General features: G+C 41.2%; 1 protein-coding gene across 1 annotated transcript in view; it reads right to left on the bottom strand.

Annotated features, from left to right (window-relative positions):
- LOC126470518 (uncharacterized) overlaps positions 1 to 17336 on the bottom strand; it is a 230451-nt gene that overhangs the window by 78602 nt on the left and 134513 nt on the right. The window contains exon 2 of the mRNA XM_050098429.1: positions 5302 to 5612. Within this exon, the coding sequence (XP_049954386.1) occupies positions 5302 to 5574 (273 nt within the window). The 5' untranslated portion in view covers positions 5575 to 5612. The remainder of the gene's footprint in view (positions 1 to 5301; positions 5613 to 17336) is intronic.

The raw sequence follows: 17336 nt of genomic DNA, 5'->3' as shown, positions 1-17336 counted from the left end.
AGTTGCAGTTCTCTGAGACAGGTAGAATGGCCACCAGAGTGCATTAATGTTATTCATGTTCAGCGTTGTTATCAGGGCTGGTAGGATATATAACAGGCATGAACAGCATCAGATGAGTGATCATTGTGAAGAACATGGAGATGATGCATACTTATGTGAGATAATATCAGCACCTGTCAGAGCTCGGAACAGGTCTCATTGTGGGTCTCCATTTGGCCAACTGTTCAAATCATGTAATATTCAGACTTTTGGGGCATTCGGCTGTGACAGTGTCTTGATGTTGTACTGCATAGGAAAGTGAGGGCACCATATCTGACCACCACAAGGCAGGATCACTGTACACATTATACATGCCTGCCATTTGAGAACAAGTAATGGACTCTCTGCAACATTCTGTGTCCCCCAGCACCACTGGTTGTAGACTAGCAGTAGCTGGACTAGGGAATTATCATCCCATTTCTAGCCTGCTGCTAACACCACAAAACAAATGGCTGTGCTTGAAGTGGTGTTGTGACCAAGAACTGTGAACTACTGATTAATGGGTTGCATTCTGTTCCACAGTGAATTGCAGTTATGCTCTACACTGGATGGTGATAACCTGGGGAGGTGTCCCATTTGTCCAATATTTTGGTGAGGCACAGTGAGTTATGTTTGGGGTCATGGCAAGACCTGGGGAGATGTTCCATTCTTACAATGTTTTGGAGAGTCACTGTGGTGTTACGTTTGGTGTCATAGCACAGGGAGTCATGGGGTATGATTTCAGGTCATGGCTGGTAGCATCTGAGCGAACTATGACAACACAATAATTTGCCATGAATTTCCTGCATTCTCATGGGTTACCTCTTATATGACAGTATCATGGTGCCATTTTTCACAAGACAATTGTCACCCACATATAGCAAGTGTCTCTACAAACTGTTTATGTGATGATGAAGTGCTCCTGTGGCCTACAAGATCCTCAAATCTGTCCCTGATGGAACATGTGTGAGGTGAGTTCAGACATCAACTCTGTCCCAGTGCCAGTATTCAGAATACCAAGGATCACAACAACAGTTGTGCACCAGCTTGTCTCAGAAGGCGATGCATTTACTTAATGTCACTCTTCCCAAGCCAACCAGTACATGCATCAAGGCCAAAAGTGGTCAAACACCGTAGTAATAAGTGGGCTGTAACTACCAAGTTCTTTGTAAATTCAACTAAATTTTGCAATCACCAAAGTAACATCACATGCCCTATCAACCCCAAATTTTCACTCAGTTTTCTCCTTCCCATCTGGATGTGTCACTTGTTATGTCAGGCAGTGTAAAGACACAGATGAGTTAAAGCATTATGACCACAGCTTACCACAAGACTGAATGCTGCCTGGTGGCACTACAGTTATGTGACAAGGTGTGAGTAGTATAGAAGTGGAGCAGAGAGTAATGTGCAATCATTCTTGCAATGACCCAGGCTGGAAAACTGGAATCTGCAGACATAAGCAACTTTGACAAAGGAAAGATTGTTATGGCTGGATATGTAGGAAAGAGCATCTCAGGAACAGTGAAGCTTCGTGACAGCTCATGTACTACTGTCATGAACATCTATGGAAAATGGTTGAAGGAAGTGTAGCCATGAGTAGGCAACAAGGTCTTGCCGAATTTAACGAATCTGACAAAAGGATCATCAACAACGTCACATGCCCTCACTTCTTGAGACACTATGGAGAGGTCTGGAATTTAACCCAGGACAATGGAACAAAATACGATGGTCAGGAACTTTGCACCTTCACCTTTCCTCACCTTGCTGGTCAAATATCAGTGGTGAAAGTTTCATCTGCCACCAGGATTCAGACTGGCTCACTTCTGAGTTGGACACTACCCCACACACATGTGTCAGTGAGCTCAGCTACCTAGGTAGATAGTACATATTGTTGGACAAGGAGCTCTGAGCAGATGACCTATGTGCTTTCATGTTGACCCAACAACATAACTGATTATGAGTGCAATGGCCATGTGGTCATAGAGATTGAACTGAATTAATGGAACCATGTTGTCAGGTTCATGTTCTTGTCCAGATATTCTGTCAACTAGGTGAACAGTTGATTGAAACACACACTGCACCATGTGCATAGGCCAGGGGGGCAGTATTATGCAATGGGGTATACTCACCTGGGCATCCATGGAACCTGTAGTAGTAACTGAAGGCATCATGACAGAGACCGACTATATGAACATTGTAGCAGACCAACTGCATTCCTTGTGGCTTGATATCATAACCAACGGCAATGGCATCTTCCAAGAGGATAACTGTCCATGTCACAAGGCCAGAATTGTGCTACAGTGGTTTGAGGAGCAGGATGGTGAGTTCTTGTTGATGTCTTGGCCACCAATTTCACCTGATCTGAACCTAATAGAACATACTAGGGATGCTATTGGGTTCCATCCCTACACTCACAAACCACTGGCCCATAGTTTATGGGAACTGCTTCAGATGTGTGTAGACATCTGGTGCCATATGCCTCCAGAAACCTACCAAGGACTTGTCAAATCATGTTACGCAGAACTGCTGCTGTGTTGCATTCCAGAGGTGGATCATCAAGCTATTAAGCAGGCGGTTATAATGTGTTGGCTCTTCAGTGTATGATATACTTTGTAATATCTGCATTGTTCACATTTTATAATTATGGATACGGTGAGTGTAGTCAAAGGTTACAGCAGGGGGTAATGTAACAAACACTAGAATTCAAACTGTAAGGATACTTAATAACATCTGGCTACATTCAAACTATTTTTTGTAGATGATACATACATGTTATATACAAATAAACATAAGAAATTGGGCCACTGTGTCTGCTATAAGTTTTCCATACACTGTGGGACCACGCACTTTGAGCTAGAGAAAACAGAACAACACAAATATAGCAAAACAACCCATTTTTACAAACAAGCAGATAACTACTCTAAAAAAGAAGTTTCAATATATGGTCAAAAGGAGTTTTCCTCCTGTCTCTCTCATTATTTACAACACAGCCTTAATTACACAAAAGGTCTGAAAATTGCTCATTGTTTTGACAAAAAAGAGAAAGAGATAGAGGTACAACTGGTTCCAGAAATTTATGGGCCTTGTCCCTAAGAAAACTTGAAATTTCACAGTCCATAGAATATGGGTTGACAAGGAAAAAGATCACTGAATTGCACAACCTGCTGGAATCAGTACTGCTAGATTTGATCTTGTAGATGAAGGGGAGAGAATATTAAACCTTGATGAGATTGGTATCGCTCACAGTAACTGCCATCCAGCTTGAGTCATTGCAACTAAAATGGAAAGGAATATTGTTAGAGTGACATGTAGTTAAGGGGAGGCAATGTGTTTGCACTGGTCTCCTGTGATACTAAAGTAATGTCCTTTCCTTTATTCATTGTATCCAAAAGAATCAGGCTAAAAAAATAACTCCTATAATAAATTGCTGTTAGGATCCACTACCCATATTACAAAATCAGGATATGTTAATGAAGAAGCATTCTGTGCATTTGGATGGTCACGCAACCTATACAAAATGAGTCAATGTTTCTGAATGTTGTACAGGGATGACATTGTGGTTTTATGCTTCTCCAGTGCTAAAACACATGCACTGCACTCTTCTGCAGTTTTATATCTGCAAGACTGCTATTACTGGGTGTTCAACCATCCACAACATATGTCAACAAAAATTCAGTTTTGGTTCTCTCTTGAAAGAGGCCTAGGGAAAAGCAACTACAATATCAAATGCTGTAGAAGTTTTCAGAGGGATGAGAATTTCCCCCGTTAATCAGCTGGCAATTCCAAAAGAAAAGTTTATTTCTGCAACAGCACAGGGAACAGTCAATGGCCACCTTCAGCAGACTGCTATGCATGGTGAAAACAGAGAGGAGTCAGACGCAGCAATGAGGTATTGTCATGTTCCAAGAAACCTGATTAATGGACTAATCACTGATATGGAATTAAGATACAGAGGGCAGAAATGTTTACAACTTTTTAAAGAATATAAAATATTAAGGTCAGAAAGGGCACACTGTTTCTCCTAAGTCTTCCGAACAGGAAGAGAACCTTAAATGAAAAAACTTGAATCCAAACTTGTGACAATATTGTGGCAGGCCCTTGTTTAACAATTAAGCAGTAAATTTTATGACTGTATCCAGCAAGAGAAATGTAGTACATGATCCCGTAAGTACTGTGTCCGGATAGGAGAGACAAGATAAGGAACTTTCTTGTGACAAATGTGCTTAGAAGACACTTCATCTCAAGCAGGACATTCTTGTTACTTGTTTTATCCTGCATACTGATGTGATGTGAGTAAAATGCAATATTTCGATTGTTAAATATATTTTCTGTCTACAGATAATTACAATTTCCATTCAGTTTGTATATAGGGATACCAATGTACAAAACAATTTTCTAAAAATATATCATATACTGTTTCTTTGTCAATGTGTCTTACAATTGAAAGTACTCACTTAACCATGAGTGACTATATTTGAAACATGTGGCACATTTTTCTATTAAAGGTATTTCTGCAATAAAGAATCACTTAGTCCTACTATTGACAGCAAAATTAACTTTCCTGAGGTTGGAAGCTCCTGTTGTCATTTCTCACATATGCCAAATACTTTAAAAAAAAAAAAAAAAAAAAAAAAAAAAAAAAAAAAAAAAACCTGTCTCCTGTAAAATACAAAATATTTTCTTTTTTCTTACTATTCAGTCATAGATGTTTTAACATCTGTTTGTCTTCTCCCATGGGTTGCAATTTTGGTTTTGAAGCTGCACTAGTTTTATGGTTTGGTTGTATTTGGTGTCCTGCCATTACACATTTTATGATAGTTTTTTGCACAATTCTTGTTCGTCATTGTAAATTAAGATCACAAAACAGTTCTGGCTGACAATAACACTGTCCACAGTTGATGCAAACATCTCTCACATAGTATTCCACGTAAATATGACAAACTGTAGATTGAATAATGTGAACACTAGCGTAAGTTTTAGAATAAAATTCTGATACCTCTCATACACATTAAATGCTCTAGTCAAATAAATAAGAAAATTAACTGGAATAAGATAGAGAGGAGGGAGAAAAAGGGAGGAAAGATCAGCTGGTGGATATGTTCAAATAGATGACTGGAAAATGGAAGAATAAATCTAAGTGAAATGAAAAGGTGTTTATACCTGTTATAAAATCAACAGCAACATTCATAATCATCATAAAGGCAATCATAAACTGCTGAGGTGACCTTTTGGAACTCTAGCATACATTGTTAAACTATTCTGAAAGTATTTAATTGTACTCACTGTGTTATCCGTATCTGGTAGAGGAGTTGGTCCCATTATTTTCAGCCCAGTCTCTTTGAGTTTAGGTTTAGAATACTGCAGCTCTTTTGTATCTTCTTCAATACGACTTATTGGGTAACTGTTTTGAGAATTGAGATTTCCTTGCTCATTTCTTATTTGTTGTATCATATTCCTTAAAAACTCCCCTCCTGCTTCATTTTCTTCTGCACTTTTTTCCTCAGATTTAACATCTACTGTGATTAACAGCAAAATCAGAAAAGGCCTCCAACACATTCCTTCAGCTTGGCTCTGAACTAAATGCACTTAGGTTTCTGTAAAGAAAAGATAATAATGTTCATTACTATGCTTGTGTCATTACAGGATTTTTTTTTTCCACCTCAGAAAATAACAAGGTGGAAATACTGGATACAATGAAATACAAAAGCACCAATTATGGTTTTACAAAGGAAACAATTAGATTTCACCAGTAAAGAAAATCCAGTTCACAGTAGGAGTGAAATAACATACTTAACATACTTGCTTCAAGAATGAATTTTCACTCTGCAGCAGTGTGTGCACTGATATGAAACTTTCTGGAAAATTAAAACGGTGTGCCAGACCAGGCCTCTAACCTGGGACCATGGCCTTTTGAAAGCAAACGCTCTACCAACTGAGTAACCAATGCATGACTCACAACCCATCCTTACAACGTTACTTCTACCAGTACCTCACCTTCTACCTTCCAAACATCTCAGAAGTTCTCCTGCAAAATTAATTTGTGAGACAAGCATGTCATATTAGCAAACACTCCTGCAGAGTGAACAATCATTCTGGTAACATCCTCCAGGCTGTGGCTAAGCCATTTATCTGCTATTCCTTTCTTCCAGGAGTGCTAGTCCCACCAAAAGTAAAGGTGCAAGGATGGGATGTGAGTCATGCTCAGGTAGTTAAGTTGGTAGAGTACTTTTCCATGAAAGGCAATGCTTTGGGTTTGAGTCCGGACCTGCCACATAATTTTAATCTGACAGGAAGTTTCAACGTAACTGCTGCTCAGCACAGCCAGAACCATAATCTTTCTATTTCATTTCACACAAATATAAATCACTAATTAACTTCAAAGGAGATTTATTGAAAATAAATAATAAACCACAGCCTGTGATAACTGTTTTGGTTTGTTTTAGGAGGCAAAAGCAACTAGGGTCATACATGCCCATGTCAAAACTTTAGAATATGAACACAAAGAGATGAGTTAAAAATGACTACATGTCAATCCCAATCAGCAGAAGAGAAGACAGCAAAAACCAGGGACATGGAGAAAGGTCTGTAGATTACACCATAGAGAAACAGAGGTCCTGAACCAAAAATGAAATTGCCTTTGCCATATTGCTACAATGCATAAAAAGTAAAACACAGTCAACAGCCCGCACATCATTCACTAAAATGGCCGATAACTCAGACAGCAAACACAAAAGAGAATGTAAGTGATTAAAAACAGGGCATTCCATCAGGAAATGGTGGACTGTCAGAAGTTGAGGGGGGAGCACCATTTAAATGGTGATTGCTAAAACAACAGTGCTCAATACACAACCTAGTTAAAATGATCTCCTTGTGCCGAGAGGGCCGAGAGAAGTTCGTCCAAAGCTGCTGGGAGAGGCTTAATAACCTACAGCTCGTTCCCATGGAGGGAGTACCAGTGGTGATGCCAAAGTGACACCACCTGCTGGCAGACAGCAACACAGAGATCATCAGAGGGAATGTAAGAACTAGCGAGCTGAGGTACGAGGACTGCAGCCTTGGCAGCAGTGTCAGCGGCTTCATTTCCTGTCAGACTGATGTGACAAGGAACCCAAATAAACATCACAGTGGCTCCATCAAGAGTGAGCAAGTGACAGCTTTCCTGGACTTGCTGCACTAGGAGATGGACAATGTACAGCACACGGAGGTTTTGAAGGGCACTGACAGAGTCTGAGCAGGTGATGCAATTGAAAAGCCTGTGTCACTGGATAACTGAAAAGCCTGTGTTGCTGGATGTACTACATGGCCTGATACAGGGCAAAGAGCTCTGCTGTAAATATTGAGCAGTGTTCTGGAAGCTGATACCAAAAAACGTCGTGCCAATGGTGAAAGCACACCCGACACCACAGTCAGCCCGAGAGCCATCAATGTACACAAAGTTACAACCATGAAGTTCCATGCGAAGGTCATGCAACTGAAGGCAATAAACGGAGGCTGGAGTAGTGTTCTTAGGAAGCAAATTAAGGCCAAGGTGAACACAGGCTGCCGCACGAAGCAAAGGTGGTGAAGGGTTTACACCCACTGGGAAAGTTGCAAGTAGCGTGAAGTTAAGCTGCCAGAGCAAGAACAAACCAGGAGGTAACAGAGAAGAGGGATGCACCCATACTGGTGATCAAAGGAGTCATTGAAGAAGGAAGCATAGGATGGGTGGCCACACATGGCAGACAAATGGCATGCATATCTGCTGAGGAGAAAGGCACAGTGGCAGGACAGTGGTAGTTCAGCAGCTGCTGCATACAGAATCTTAACTGGGCTAGTATAAAAGGCACCGGTGGGCAAATGGATGCCACGATGGTGGTCAGTACTGAGATGGCATAAGAGGAACAGACGTGCAGATGCTTAAACAAAACACCCATAGTCTAGTTATGAACAGACAAGAGGCCAGTGCAAATGTAGGAGGGTTGTTTGGTCTGCTCTCCAGGAAGTACGACTGAGGACACACATGACATTGAGAGGCTACATTCAGCAGACTGCCAGGTAAGACATGTGGGAGGACCATGCAAATTTCCAATTGAGCATGAGGCCCAGGAATTTCATAGTTTCAATGAATGGAAGAGCAACAGGCCCAAGATGTAAAGACAGTGAACGAAACCAACTGCACTGCCAGAAATTCATACGAACTGTTTTGTCAGTGGAAAAACAAAAGATATTGTCAATGCTCCATGAGTAAAGACATTTGAGACACCACTGAAGACGCCACTCAATAAGACAGGTCTGTGGAGAACTGCAACAGATGGCAAAATTGTCAACAAAAAGGGAGCCAGAGATGCACACTCGGAGAGAGACCATTATAGGGTTAATAGCAATCGCAAACAGGGCAACGCTCAGGATGGAACCCTGAGGCACCATTTCCTTGAAAAAGGTGTCTGACAAGGCAGAACCCACAAATACCTTGAAAACTCAGTCTTTTGAAAATTCCTAAAGGAAACGGGAGCAGGTGGCCAGGAAAGCCCCACATGTAGAGAGTATAGAGGATACCAGTCCCCCAGCAGGTGTCGTAGCTTTCTCCATATAAAAAAAAACACAGCCACAGTATGGGATTTCTGCAGAAAACCATTCATGACATGGGTGAATAAAGTGACGAGATGGTCAACTGTAGAATGGCGCACTCGAAATCCGCACTGTGCTGTGGTTAGTAAATTGTGAGACTGGAGCCTTGATACCAGCCAGGCATGAATCATACGTTCCATCACCTTGCCAACATGGTTGGTGAAAGAAATGGGGTGGTAGCTAGAAGGACGGTGTTTGTCCTTACTGGCCTTAGGTATGGGCATCACAGTGGCTTCCCGCCAGAATCTGGGAAACGCGCCCTCTGCCCAAATGCAGTTGAACATAAGAAGCAGAAAGTGCTTGCCCGCAAGAGAAAGCTGCTGCAACGTCTGAATGTGAACATTGTCTGGCCCTGGGACAGAGGATTGGGCTGAACTGAGAACATGATTGAGCTCCCTCATAGTAAAGGCAGCAGTGTTGTACTCATGATTATGAGAAGAGAGGGGTATCACCTGAGCCTCGTCCGCTTGTTTCCAATGGAGGAAGGCAGGGTGATAATGGGAGGAGCTCAAAATCTCCGCAAAATTGCAGCGCAGGGTGTTGGAAATAGCAATAGGGTCCACTGTGACATTGTCTGCTACTGTCAGGCCAGAAATGGATCTTGGATCCCAGAGAATAACTGGAGATTGACTCACATGATGGGAGAAGGAGTGAAGCTGTTAAAAGTACTAGTGAATAAAATTCAGTTTGCTTTTTTGCTATCCTGCAAAACGCAATGACACTGCACACACAACTGTTTATAATGAATGCAGTTTGCCATCATGGGATGATGGTATAAAATACGGAGAGAACGGCTCCATGCGCGAATTGCCTCAGTCCACCTGGCGACTGGGACATGGCGTGTTAAGGAGGAAGTGCAAGGAATGGAATGTTCTGCGGCACTAAGGATAATGTCTGTAAGATATTCCACATGATCATCACAACTGGGGAAATGTTGCTCATCAACAGTCGCCAGGAAGGTGTAAAGCCTCCGGTCAGCCTTAGTAAACTGCCATTTGGGTGTTTATGTAGGTGGGGTAGGTTTCAGCAGTGGATAGCACACAGAAAATGGTCACTCAAGTATGTGTCAGAGAGAACGGACCACTTGAGGCGATGGGCAAGCTGGGCAGTGGAGAAGGATAGGTCCAAATGGGAATAGGTGTGCAAGGAGTCTGAAAGAAATGTGGGTGCTCCTGTCTTAAGGCAGAAGAGGTTAAGTTGACTGAGAAGGTAGTCCAAGAGGGCACCTCTCGGGCAGGTACTGAGAGAAATCCAAAGGATATGGTGCGCATAATGTCACCAAGCAGCAGAAAGGAGTGAGATAGCTACCCAATAACCTGGAAGAAGTCTGCTCTGGTGACATCAAGTGACAGAGGAATGTAAACAGTACAAAGGAAAAAGTCCAAGCGAGGAAGGAAAAGGCGAATTGCAACAGCCTGAAGCTGGGTAGTCATGGAAATGAGTTGACTATGAATATCATCCCATATAAGCAGCATGACTCCCCATGAGATGGAAAACCATCACGGGGGGAAGGTCAAAATGAATCACAAAGAAATGCGAGAGAACAAAGCCATCATGAGGACACAATTTTGTTTTCTGGTGGCAGAGAACAAGCAGATGCTGCAATTCTAAGAGCAGCAGCTGCTTGGTGTTCTTGTCGATTTTCTGTCAGGTGTAGCAAATCCTTTCCCTGACCAGGGCCACGCTGGCTCTTCATTTGATACAATATGCTACAGGTGTGAGTATGTGATGCACAACTTTAGTGGAAGTAGGTATGTTGTGTTTTTCCCTGCACCTTAGCAAGAAGGCACTGTTTGAAGGGTTCTCAGGTGTCCAGCCAATTGGTGCCACAAACAACAATGCTACACTCACCTAGGCAAGCCAAGCCAATCTGCCCTAGCAGAACATTGCATAAACACTGGACACACAGCAAGTTATGATGAGACAAAAGTACTGGCCTTCTCAAATAACTATTGGGACTGCATCTTCAAAGAGGCCACAGAAACTGACAACCTTGTCAACAGGGACACCGGTTACTAGCTCAGTAAGGCCTGGAAACTAATACTAAGCTCTATCAAAGAGCAATGGTGAAAGTGGACATGAGATCATTCTGCCACAGCCACCAAAGAGATACCACCCCCCCCCCCCCCCCCACACCGACCACAACAGCCTCCACTCCCCCCACCACCAGACGCCGCGCATCATTGGCAAACGGAATTGCACCTGAACCTGCGAGGGTGATGATGGCAGAGCAATTATCCACCATAATATCATGGACATTCAACAATCATATCTAGCTGGAAACCTAAGAACCCTTCAAACAGCATATACACCAAGAAAGCCTCAAATCACATGTATGGATTTGTCGGATACCCTAGATTTAGTCATATGAGGATGTAATTTCAGATCGCTGAACCAAACATGTGGCATCGATATTTGTATTACTACCATAAAAGTTGTACTTAGCATCTGCAACTGAAATATGCTTACCATAGGTAGACAACTATCAATCTTTTGAGACATGATTATTGTGAAATTTAGTTCTGAATGCAACTACACTCTTCAAACTAATCTAATTAGTTACATCAAAACTGGCAAGCTTTGAATCATGCCCTCTACTGGAAAAATTTCTGCAGATGCCCATGTAGCAAATATTTGTCTAATCACACATGGAAAACCACATAAAAACCGCACTCAAGCTCTGGTGTACTAGAAAGGGATCAATCTGCCCACATACAGGTATGGCTCACTTCCCTGTCTTACGAGTTATTTCACTTAACATTAACCTATAGGAGCAGATCAAGTCAAAATATTCAGTCTACTTTAAATAATTTTCATGTATCAGAAATACTATTGGCTAGTGAAATTCATATTTTTGTAATGATAGAACAAGGGGTCCTCCCTCCATGAACCATGGACCTTGCCGTTGGTGGGGAGGCTTGCATGCCTCAGCGATACAGATGGCCATACTGTAGGCGCAACCACAACGGAGGGGTATCTGTTGAGAGGCCAGACAAACGTGTGGTTCCTGAAGAGGGGCAGCAGCCTTTTCAGTAGTTGCAGGGGCAACAGTCTGGATGATTGACTGATCTGGCCTTGTAACACTAACCAAAACGGCCTTGCTGTGCTGGTACTGCGAACGGCTGAAAGCAAGGGGAAACTACAGCCGTAATTTTTCCCGAGGGCATGCAGCTTTACTGTATGGTTAAATGATGATGGCGTCCTCTTGGGTAAAATATTCCGGAGGTAAAATAGTCCCCCATTCGGATCTCCGGACGGGGACTACTCAGGAGGGCGTCGTTATCAGGAGAAAGAAAACTGGTGTGCTACGGATAAGAGCGTTGGATGTCAGATCCCGTAATCGGGCAGGTAGTTTAGAAAATTTAAAAAGGGAAATGGATAGCTTAAAGTTAGATATAGTGGGAATTAGTGAAGTTTGCTGGCAGGAGGAACAAGACTTTTGGTCAGGCGAATACAGGATTATAAATACAAAATCAAATAGGGGTAATGCAGGAGTAGGTTTAATTATGAATAAAAAAATAGGAGTGCGGGTAAGCTACTACAAACAGTATAGTGAATGCATTATTGTGGCCAAGATAGACACGAAGCCCATGCCTACCACAGTAGTACAAGTTTATATGCCAACTAGCTCCGCAGATGACGAAGAAATTGAAGAAATGTTTGATGAAATAAAAGAAATTATTCAGAGAGTGAAGGGAGACGAAAATTTAATAGTCATGTGTAACTGGAAAGAATTGAAATTTTAATCTTGTCATTTTACAGTCTCTCTGCTACTCACTCTGTTAAATATCATCACATCCTTTCAGTTAGCATGATGGGTAGTACTTATCACATAAATGATCAAAGCAAATTTATTTGTGCCACTGATCTAATAATGCAATCTTCGAGCAACTGCATTGTTCCTTCCCAAGATTTGGTGGAAAAAAGCTTGGTTTACATCTTACTCTATTTCTTTTTTGGGAATTAATTTTGTGGCATATTGCGCATAACGTAACATTGCTTGAAAAATTGATGCTGAAAGCTGAATGAAGCTTTGGATAGTTATTGCATCTGCTCAATTGTGCACAACCCCCTCCCCCCCCCCTCCCCTTTCCCCCTGAACGTCTAGTTTTCCAGAAGAGATTTGCTATCATAAAGCATCAACATAAAGTTATTTGCGATCCTTTGTTACAAATTTGGAGCAGTCCTCCTTGAAGTTGTTTTCATACAATGATTAAAATTTTAATTCTTAACTCACCAAAGTGCTTTGAAATTTTTTTTACATATTTTGTTAGTATTCCTTATTGATTTGTTTCTTATTAACTATCCTGTTACCACCATTTCCAATATGGAGGAAATACATGTTAAAAATAAGATGTGGACTCTGAGCACAATCTGTTGGTTATGAACTGTAGATTAAAACTGAAGAAACTGCAAAAAGGTGGGAATTTAAGGAGATGGGACCTGGATAAACTGAAAGAACCAGAGGTTGTACAGAGTTTCAAGGAGAGCATAAGGGAACAATTGACAGGAATAGGGGAAAGAAATACAGTAGAAGAAGAATGGGTAGATTTGAGGGATGAAGTAGTGAAGGCAGCAGGGGATAAAGTAGGTAAAAGACAAGGGCTGCTTGAAATCCTTGGGTAACAGAAGAAATATTGAACTTAATTGATGAAAGGAGAAAATATAAAAATGCAGTAAATGAAGCAGGCAAAAAGGAATACAAACGTCTCAAAAATGAGATCGACAGGAAGTGCAAAATGGCTAAGCAGGGATGGCTAGAGGACAAATGTAAGGATGTAGAGGCTTGTCTCACCAGGGGTAAGATAGATACTGCCAACAGGAAAATTAAAGAGACCTTTGGAGAAAAGAGAACCACTTGTATGAATATCAAGAGTTCAGATGGAAACCCAGTTATAAGCAAAGAAGGGAAAGCAGAAAGGTGAAAGGAGTAGATAGAGGGTCTATACAAGGGTGATGTACTTGAGGACAATATTATGGAAATGGAAGAGGATGTAGATGAAGATGAAATGGGAAATATGATACTGCACGAAGAGTTTGACAGAGCACTGAAAGACCTGAGTCGAAACAAGGCCCCGGGAGTAGATAACATTCCATTAGAACTACTGACAGCCTTGGGAGAGCCAGTCATGACAAAACTCTACCATTTGGTGAGCAAGATATATGAGACAGGTGAAATACCCTCAGACTTCAAGAAGAATATAATAATTCCAATCCCAAAGAAAGCAGGTGTTGACAGATGTGAAAATTACCGAACTATCAGTTTAATAAGTCATAGCTGCAAAATACTAACGCGAATTCTTTACAGATGAACAGAAAAACTAGTAGAAGCCAACCTCGGGGAAGATCAGTTTGGATTCCGTAGAAGTACTGGAACACGTGAGGCAATACTGACCCTACGACTTATCTTAGAAGCTAGATTAAGGAAAGGCAAACCTACGTCTTTAGCATTTGTAGACTTAGAGAAAGCTTTTGACAATGTTGACTGGTATACTCTCTTTCAAATTCTGAAGGTGGCAGGGGTCAAATACAGGGAGCAAAAGGCTATTTACAATTTGTACAGAAACCAGATGGCAGTTATAAGAGTCGAGGGACATGAAAGGGAAGCAGTGGTTGGGAAGGGAGTGAGACAGGGCTGTAGCCTCTCCCCGATGTTATTCAATCTGTATATTGAGCAAGTAGTGAAGGAAACAAAAGAAAAATTCGGAGTAGGAATTAAAATCCATGGAGAAGAAATAAAAACTTTGAGGTTTGCCGATGACATTGTAATTCTGTCAGGGACAGCAAAAGACTTGGAAGAACAGTTGAACGGAATGGATAGTGTCTTGAAGGGAGGATATAAGATGAACATCAACAAAAGCAAAATGAAGATAATGGAATGTAGTCGAATTAAGTCGGGTGATGATGAGGGAATTAGATTAGGAAATGAGACACTTAAAGTTGTTGTTGTTGTGGTCTTCAGTCCTGAGACTGGTTTGATGCAGCTCTCCATGCTACTCTATCCTGTGCAAGCTTTTTCATCTCCCAGTACCTACTGCAACCTACATCCTTCTGAATCTGCTTAGTGTATTCATCTCTTGGTCTCCCCCTACGATTTTTACCCTCCACGCTGCCCTCCAATACTAAATTGGTGATCCCTTGATGCCTCAGAACATGTCCTACCAACCGATCCCTTCTTCTGGTCAAGTTGTGCCACAAACTTCTCTTCTCCCCAATCCTATTCAATACTTCCTCATTAGTTATGTGATCTACCCATCTAATCTTCAGCATTCTTCTGTAGCACCACATTTCAAAAGCTTCTATTCTCTTCTTGTCCAAACTATTTATCGTCCATGTTTCACTTCCATACATGGCTACACTCCATACGAATACTTTCAGAAATGACTTCCTGACACTTAAATCAATACTGGATGTTAACAAATTTCTCTTCTTCAGAAACGCTTTCCTTGCCATTGCCAGCCTACATTTTATATCCTCTCTACTTCTACCATCATCAGTTATTTTGCTCCCCAAATAGCAAAACTCCTTTACTACTTTAAGTGCCTCATTTCCTAATCTAATACCCTCAACATCACCCGACTTAATTAGACTACATTCCATTATCCTTGTTTTGCTTTTGTTGATGTTCATCTTATATCCTCCTTTCAAGACACTGTCCATTCCATTCAACTGCTCTTCCAAGTCCTTTGCTGTCTCTGACAGAATTACAATGTCATCGGCGAACCTCAAAGTTTTTATTTCTTCTCCATGAATTTTAATACCTACTCCGAATTTTTCTTTTGTTTCCTTTACTGCTTGCTCAATATACAGATTGAACAACATCGGGGACAGGCTACAACCCTGTCTTACTCCCTTCCCAACCACTGCTTCCCTTTCATGTCCCTCGACTCTTATAACTGCCATCTGGTTTCTGTACAAATTGTAAATAGCCTTTCGCTCCCTGTATTTTACCCCTGCCACCTTTAGAATTTGAAAGAGAGTATTCCAGTCAACATTGTCAAAAGCTTTCTCTAAGTCTACAAATGCTAGAAACGTAGGTTTGCCTTTCCTTAATCTTTCTTCTAAGATAAGTCGTAAGGTCAGGATTGCCTCACGTGTTCCAGTGTTTCTACGGAATCCAAACTGATCTTCCCCGAGGTTGGCTTCTACTAGTTTTTCCATTCGTCTGTAAAGAATTCGTGTTAGTATTTTGCAGCTGTGACTTATTAAGCTGATAGTTCGGTAATTTTCACATCTGTCAACACCTGCTTTCTTTGGGATTGGAATTATTATATTCTTCTTGAAGTCTGAGGGTATTTCACCTGTTTCATACACCTTGCTCACCAGATGGTAGAGTTTTGTCATGACTGGCTCTCCCAAGGCCGTCAGTAGTTCCAATGGAATATTGTCTACTCCGGGGGCCTTGTTTCGACTCAGGTCTTTCAGTGCCCTGTCAAACTCTTCACGCAGTATCGTATCTCCCATTTCATCTTCATCTACATCCTCTTCCATTTCCATAATATTGTCCTCAAGTACATCGCCCTTGTATAGACCCTCTATATACTCCTTCCACCTTTCTGCTTTCCCTTCTTTGCTTAGAACTGGGTTTCCATCTGAGCTCTTAATATTCATACAAGTCGTTCTCTTATCTCCAAAGGTCTCTTTAATTTTCCTGTAGGCAGTATCTATCTTACCCCTAGTGAGATAGGCCTCTACATCCTTACATTTGTCCTCTAGCCATCCCTGCTTAGCAATTTTGCACTTCCTGTCGATCTCATTTTTGAGACGTTTGTATTCCTTTTTGCCTGTTTCACTTACTGCATTTTTATATTTTCTCCTTTCATCAATTAAATTCAATATTTCTTCTGTTACCCAAGGATTTCTATTAGCCCTCGTCTTTTTACCTACTTGATCCTCTGCTGCCTTCACTACTTCATCCCTCAAAGCTACCCATTCTTCTTCTACTGTATTTATTTCCCCCATTCCTGTCAATTGCTCCCTTATGCTCTCCCTGAATCTCTGTACAACCTCTGGTTCTTTTAATTTATCCAGGTCCCATCTCCTTAAATTTCCACCTTTTTGCAGTTTCTTCAGTTTTAATCTACAGGTCATAACCAATAGATTGTGGTCAGAGTCCACATCTGCCCCTGGAAATGTCTTACAATTTAAAACCTGGTTCCTAAATCTCTGTCTTACCATTATATAATCTATCTGATACCTTTTAGTATCTCCAGGGTTCTTCCATGTATATAATCTTCTTTCATGATTCTTAAACCAAGTGTTAGTTATGATTATGTTGTGCTCTGTGCAAAATTCTACCAGGCGGCTTCCTCTTTCATTTCTGTCCTCCAATCCATATTCACCTACTATGTTTCCTTCTCTCCCTTTTCCTACACTCGAATTCCAGTCACCCATGACTATTAAATTTTCGTCTCCCTTCACAATCTGAATAATTTCTTTTATTTCATCATACATTTCTTCAATTTCTTCGTCATCTGCAGAGCTAGTTGGCATATAAACTTGAACTACTGTAGTAGGTGTGGGCTTCGTATCTATCTTGGCCACAATAATGCGTTCACTATGCTGTTTGTAAAGTAGTAAAGGAGTTTTGCTATTTGGGGAGCAAAATAACTGATGATGGTCGAAGTAGAGAGGTTATAAAATGTAGACTGGCAATGGCAAGGAAAGCGTTTCTGAAGAAGTGAAATTTGTTATCATCGAGTACAGATTTA

This window comes from Schistocerca serialis, chromosome 3 (genome assembly GCF_023864345.2).
Source record: "Schistocerca serialis cubense isolate TAMUIC-IGC-003099 chromosome 3, iqSchSeri2.2, whole genome shotgun sequence".
Classification (NCBI taxonomy): domain Eukaryota; kingdom Metazoa; phylum Arthropoda; class Insecta; order Orthoptera; family Acrididae; genus Schistocerca; species Schistocerca serialis.
The sequence above is the reverse complement of the archived record's forward strand: the minus strand, read 5'-3'. Positions and strand labels throughout refer to the sequence as shown.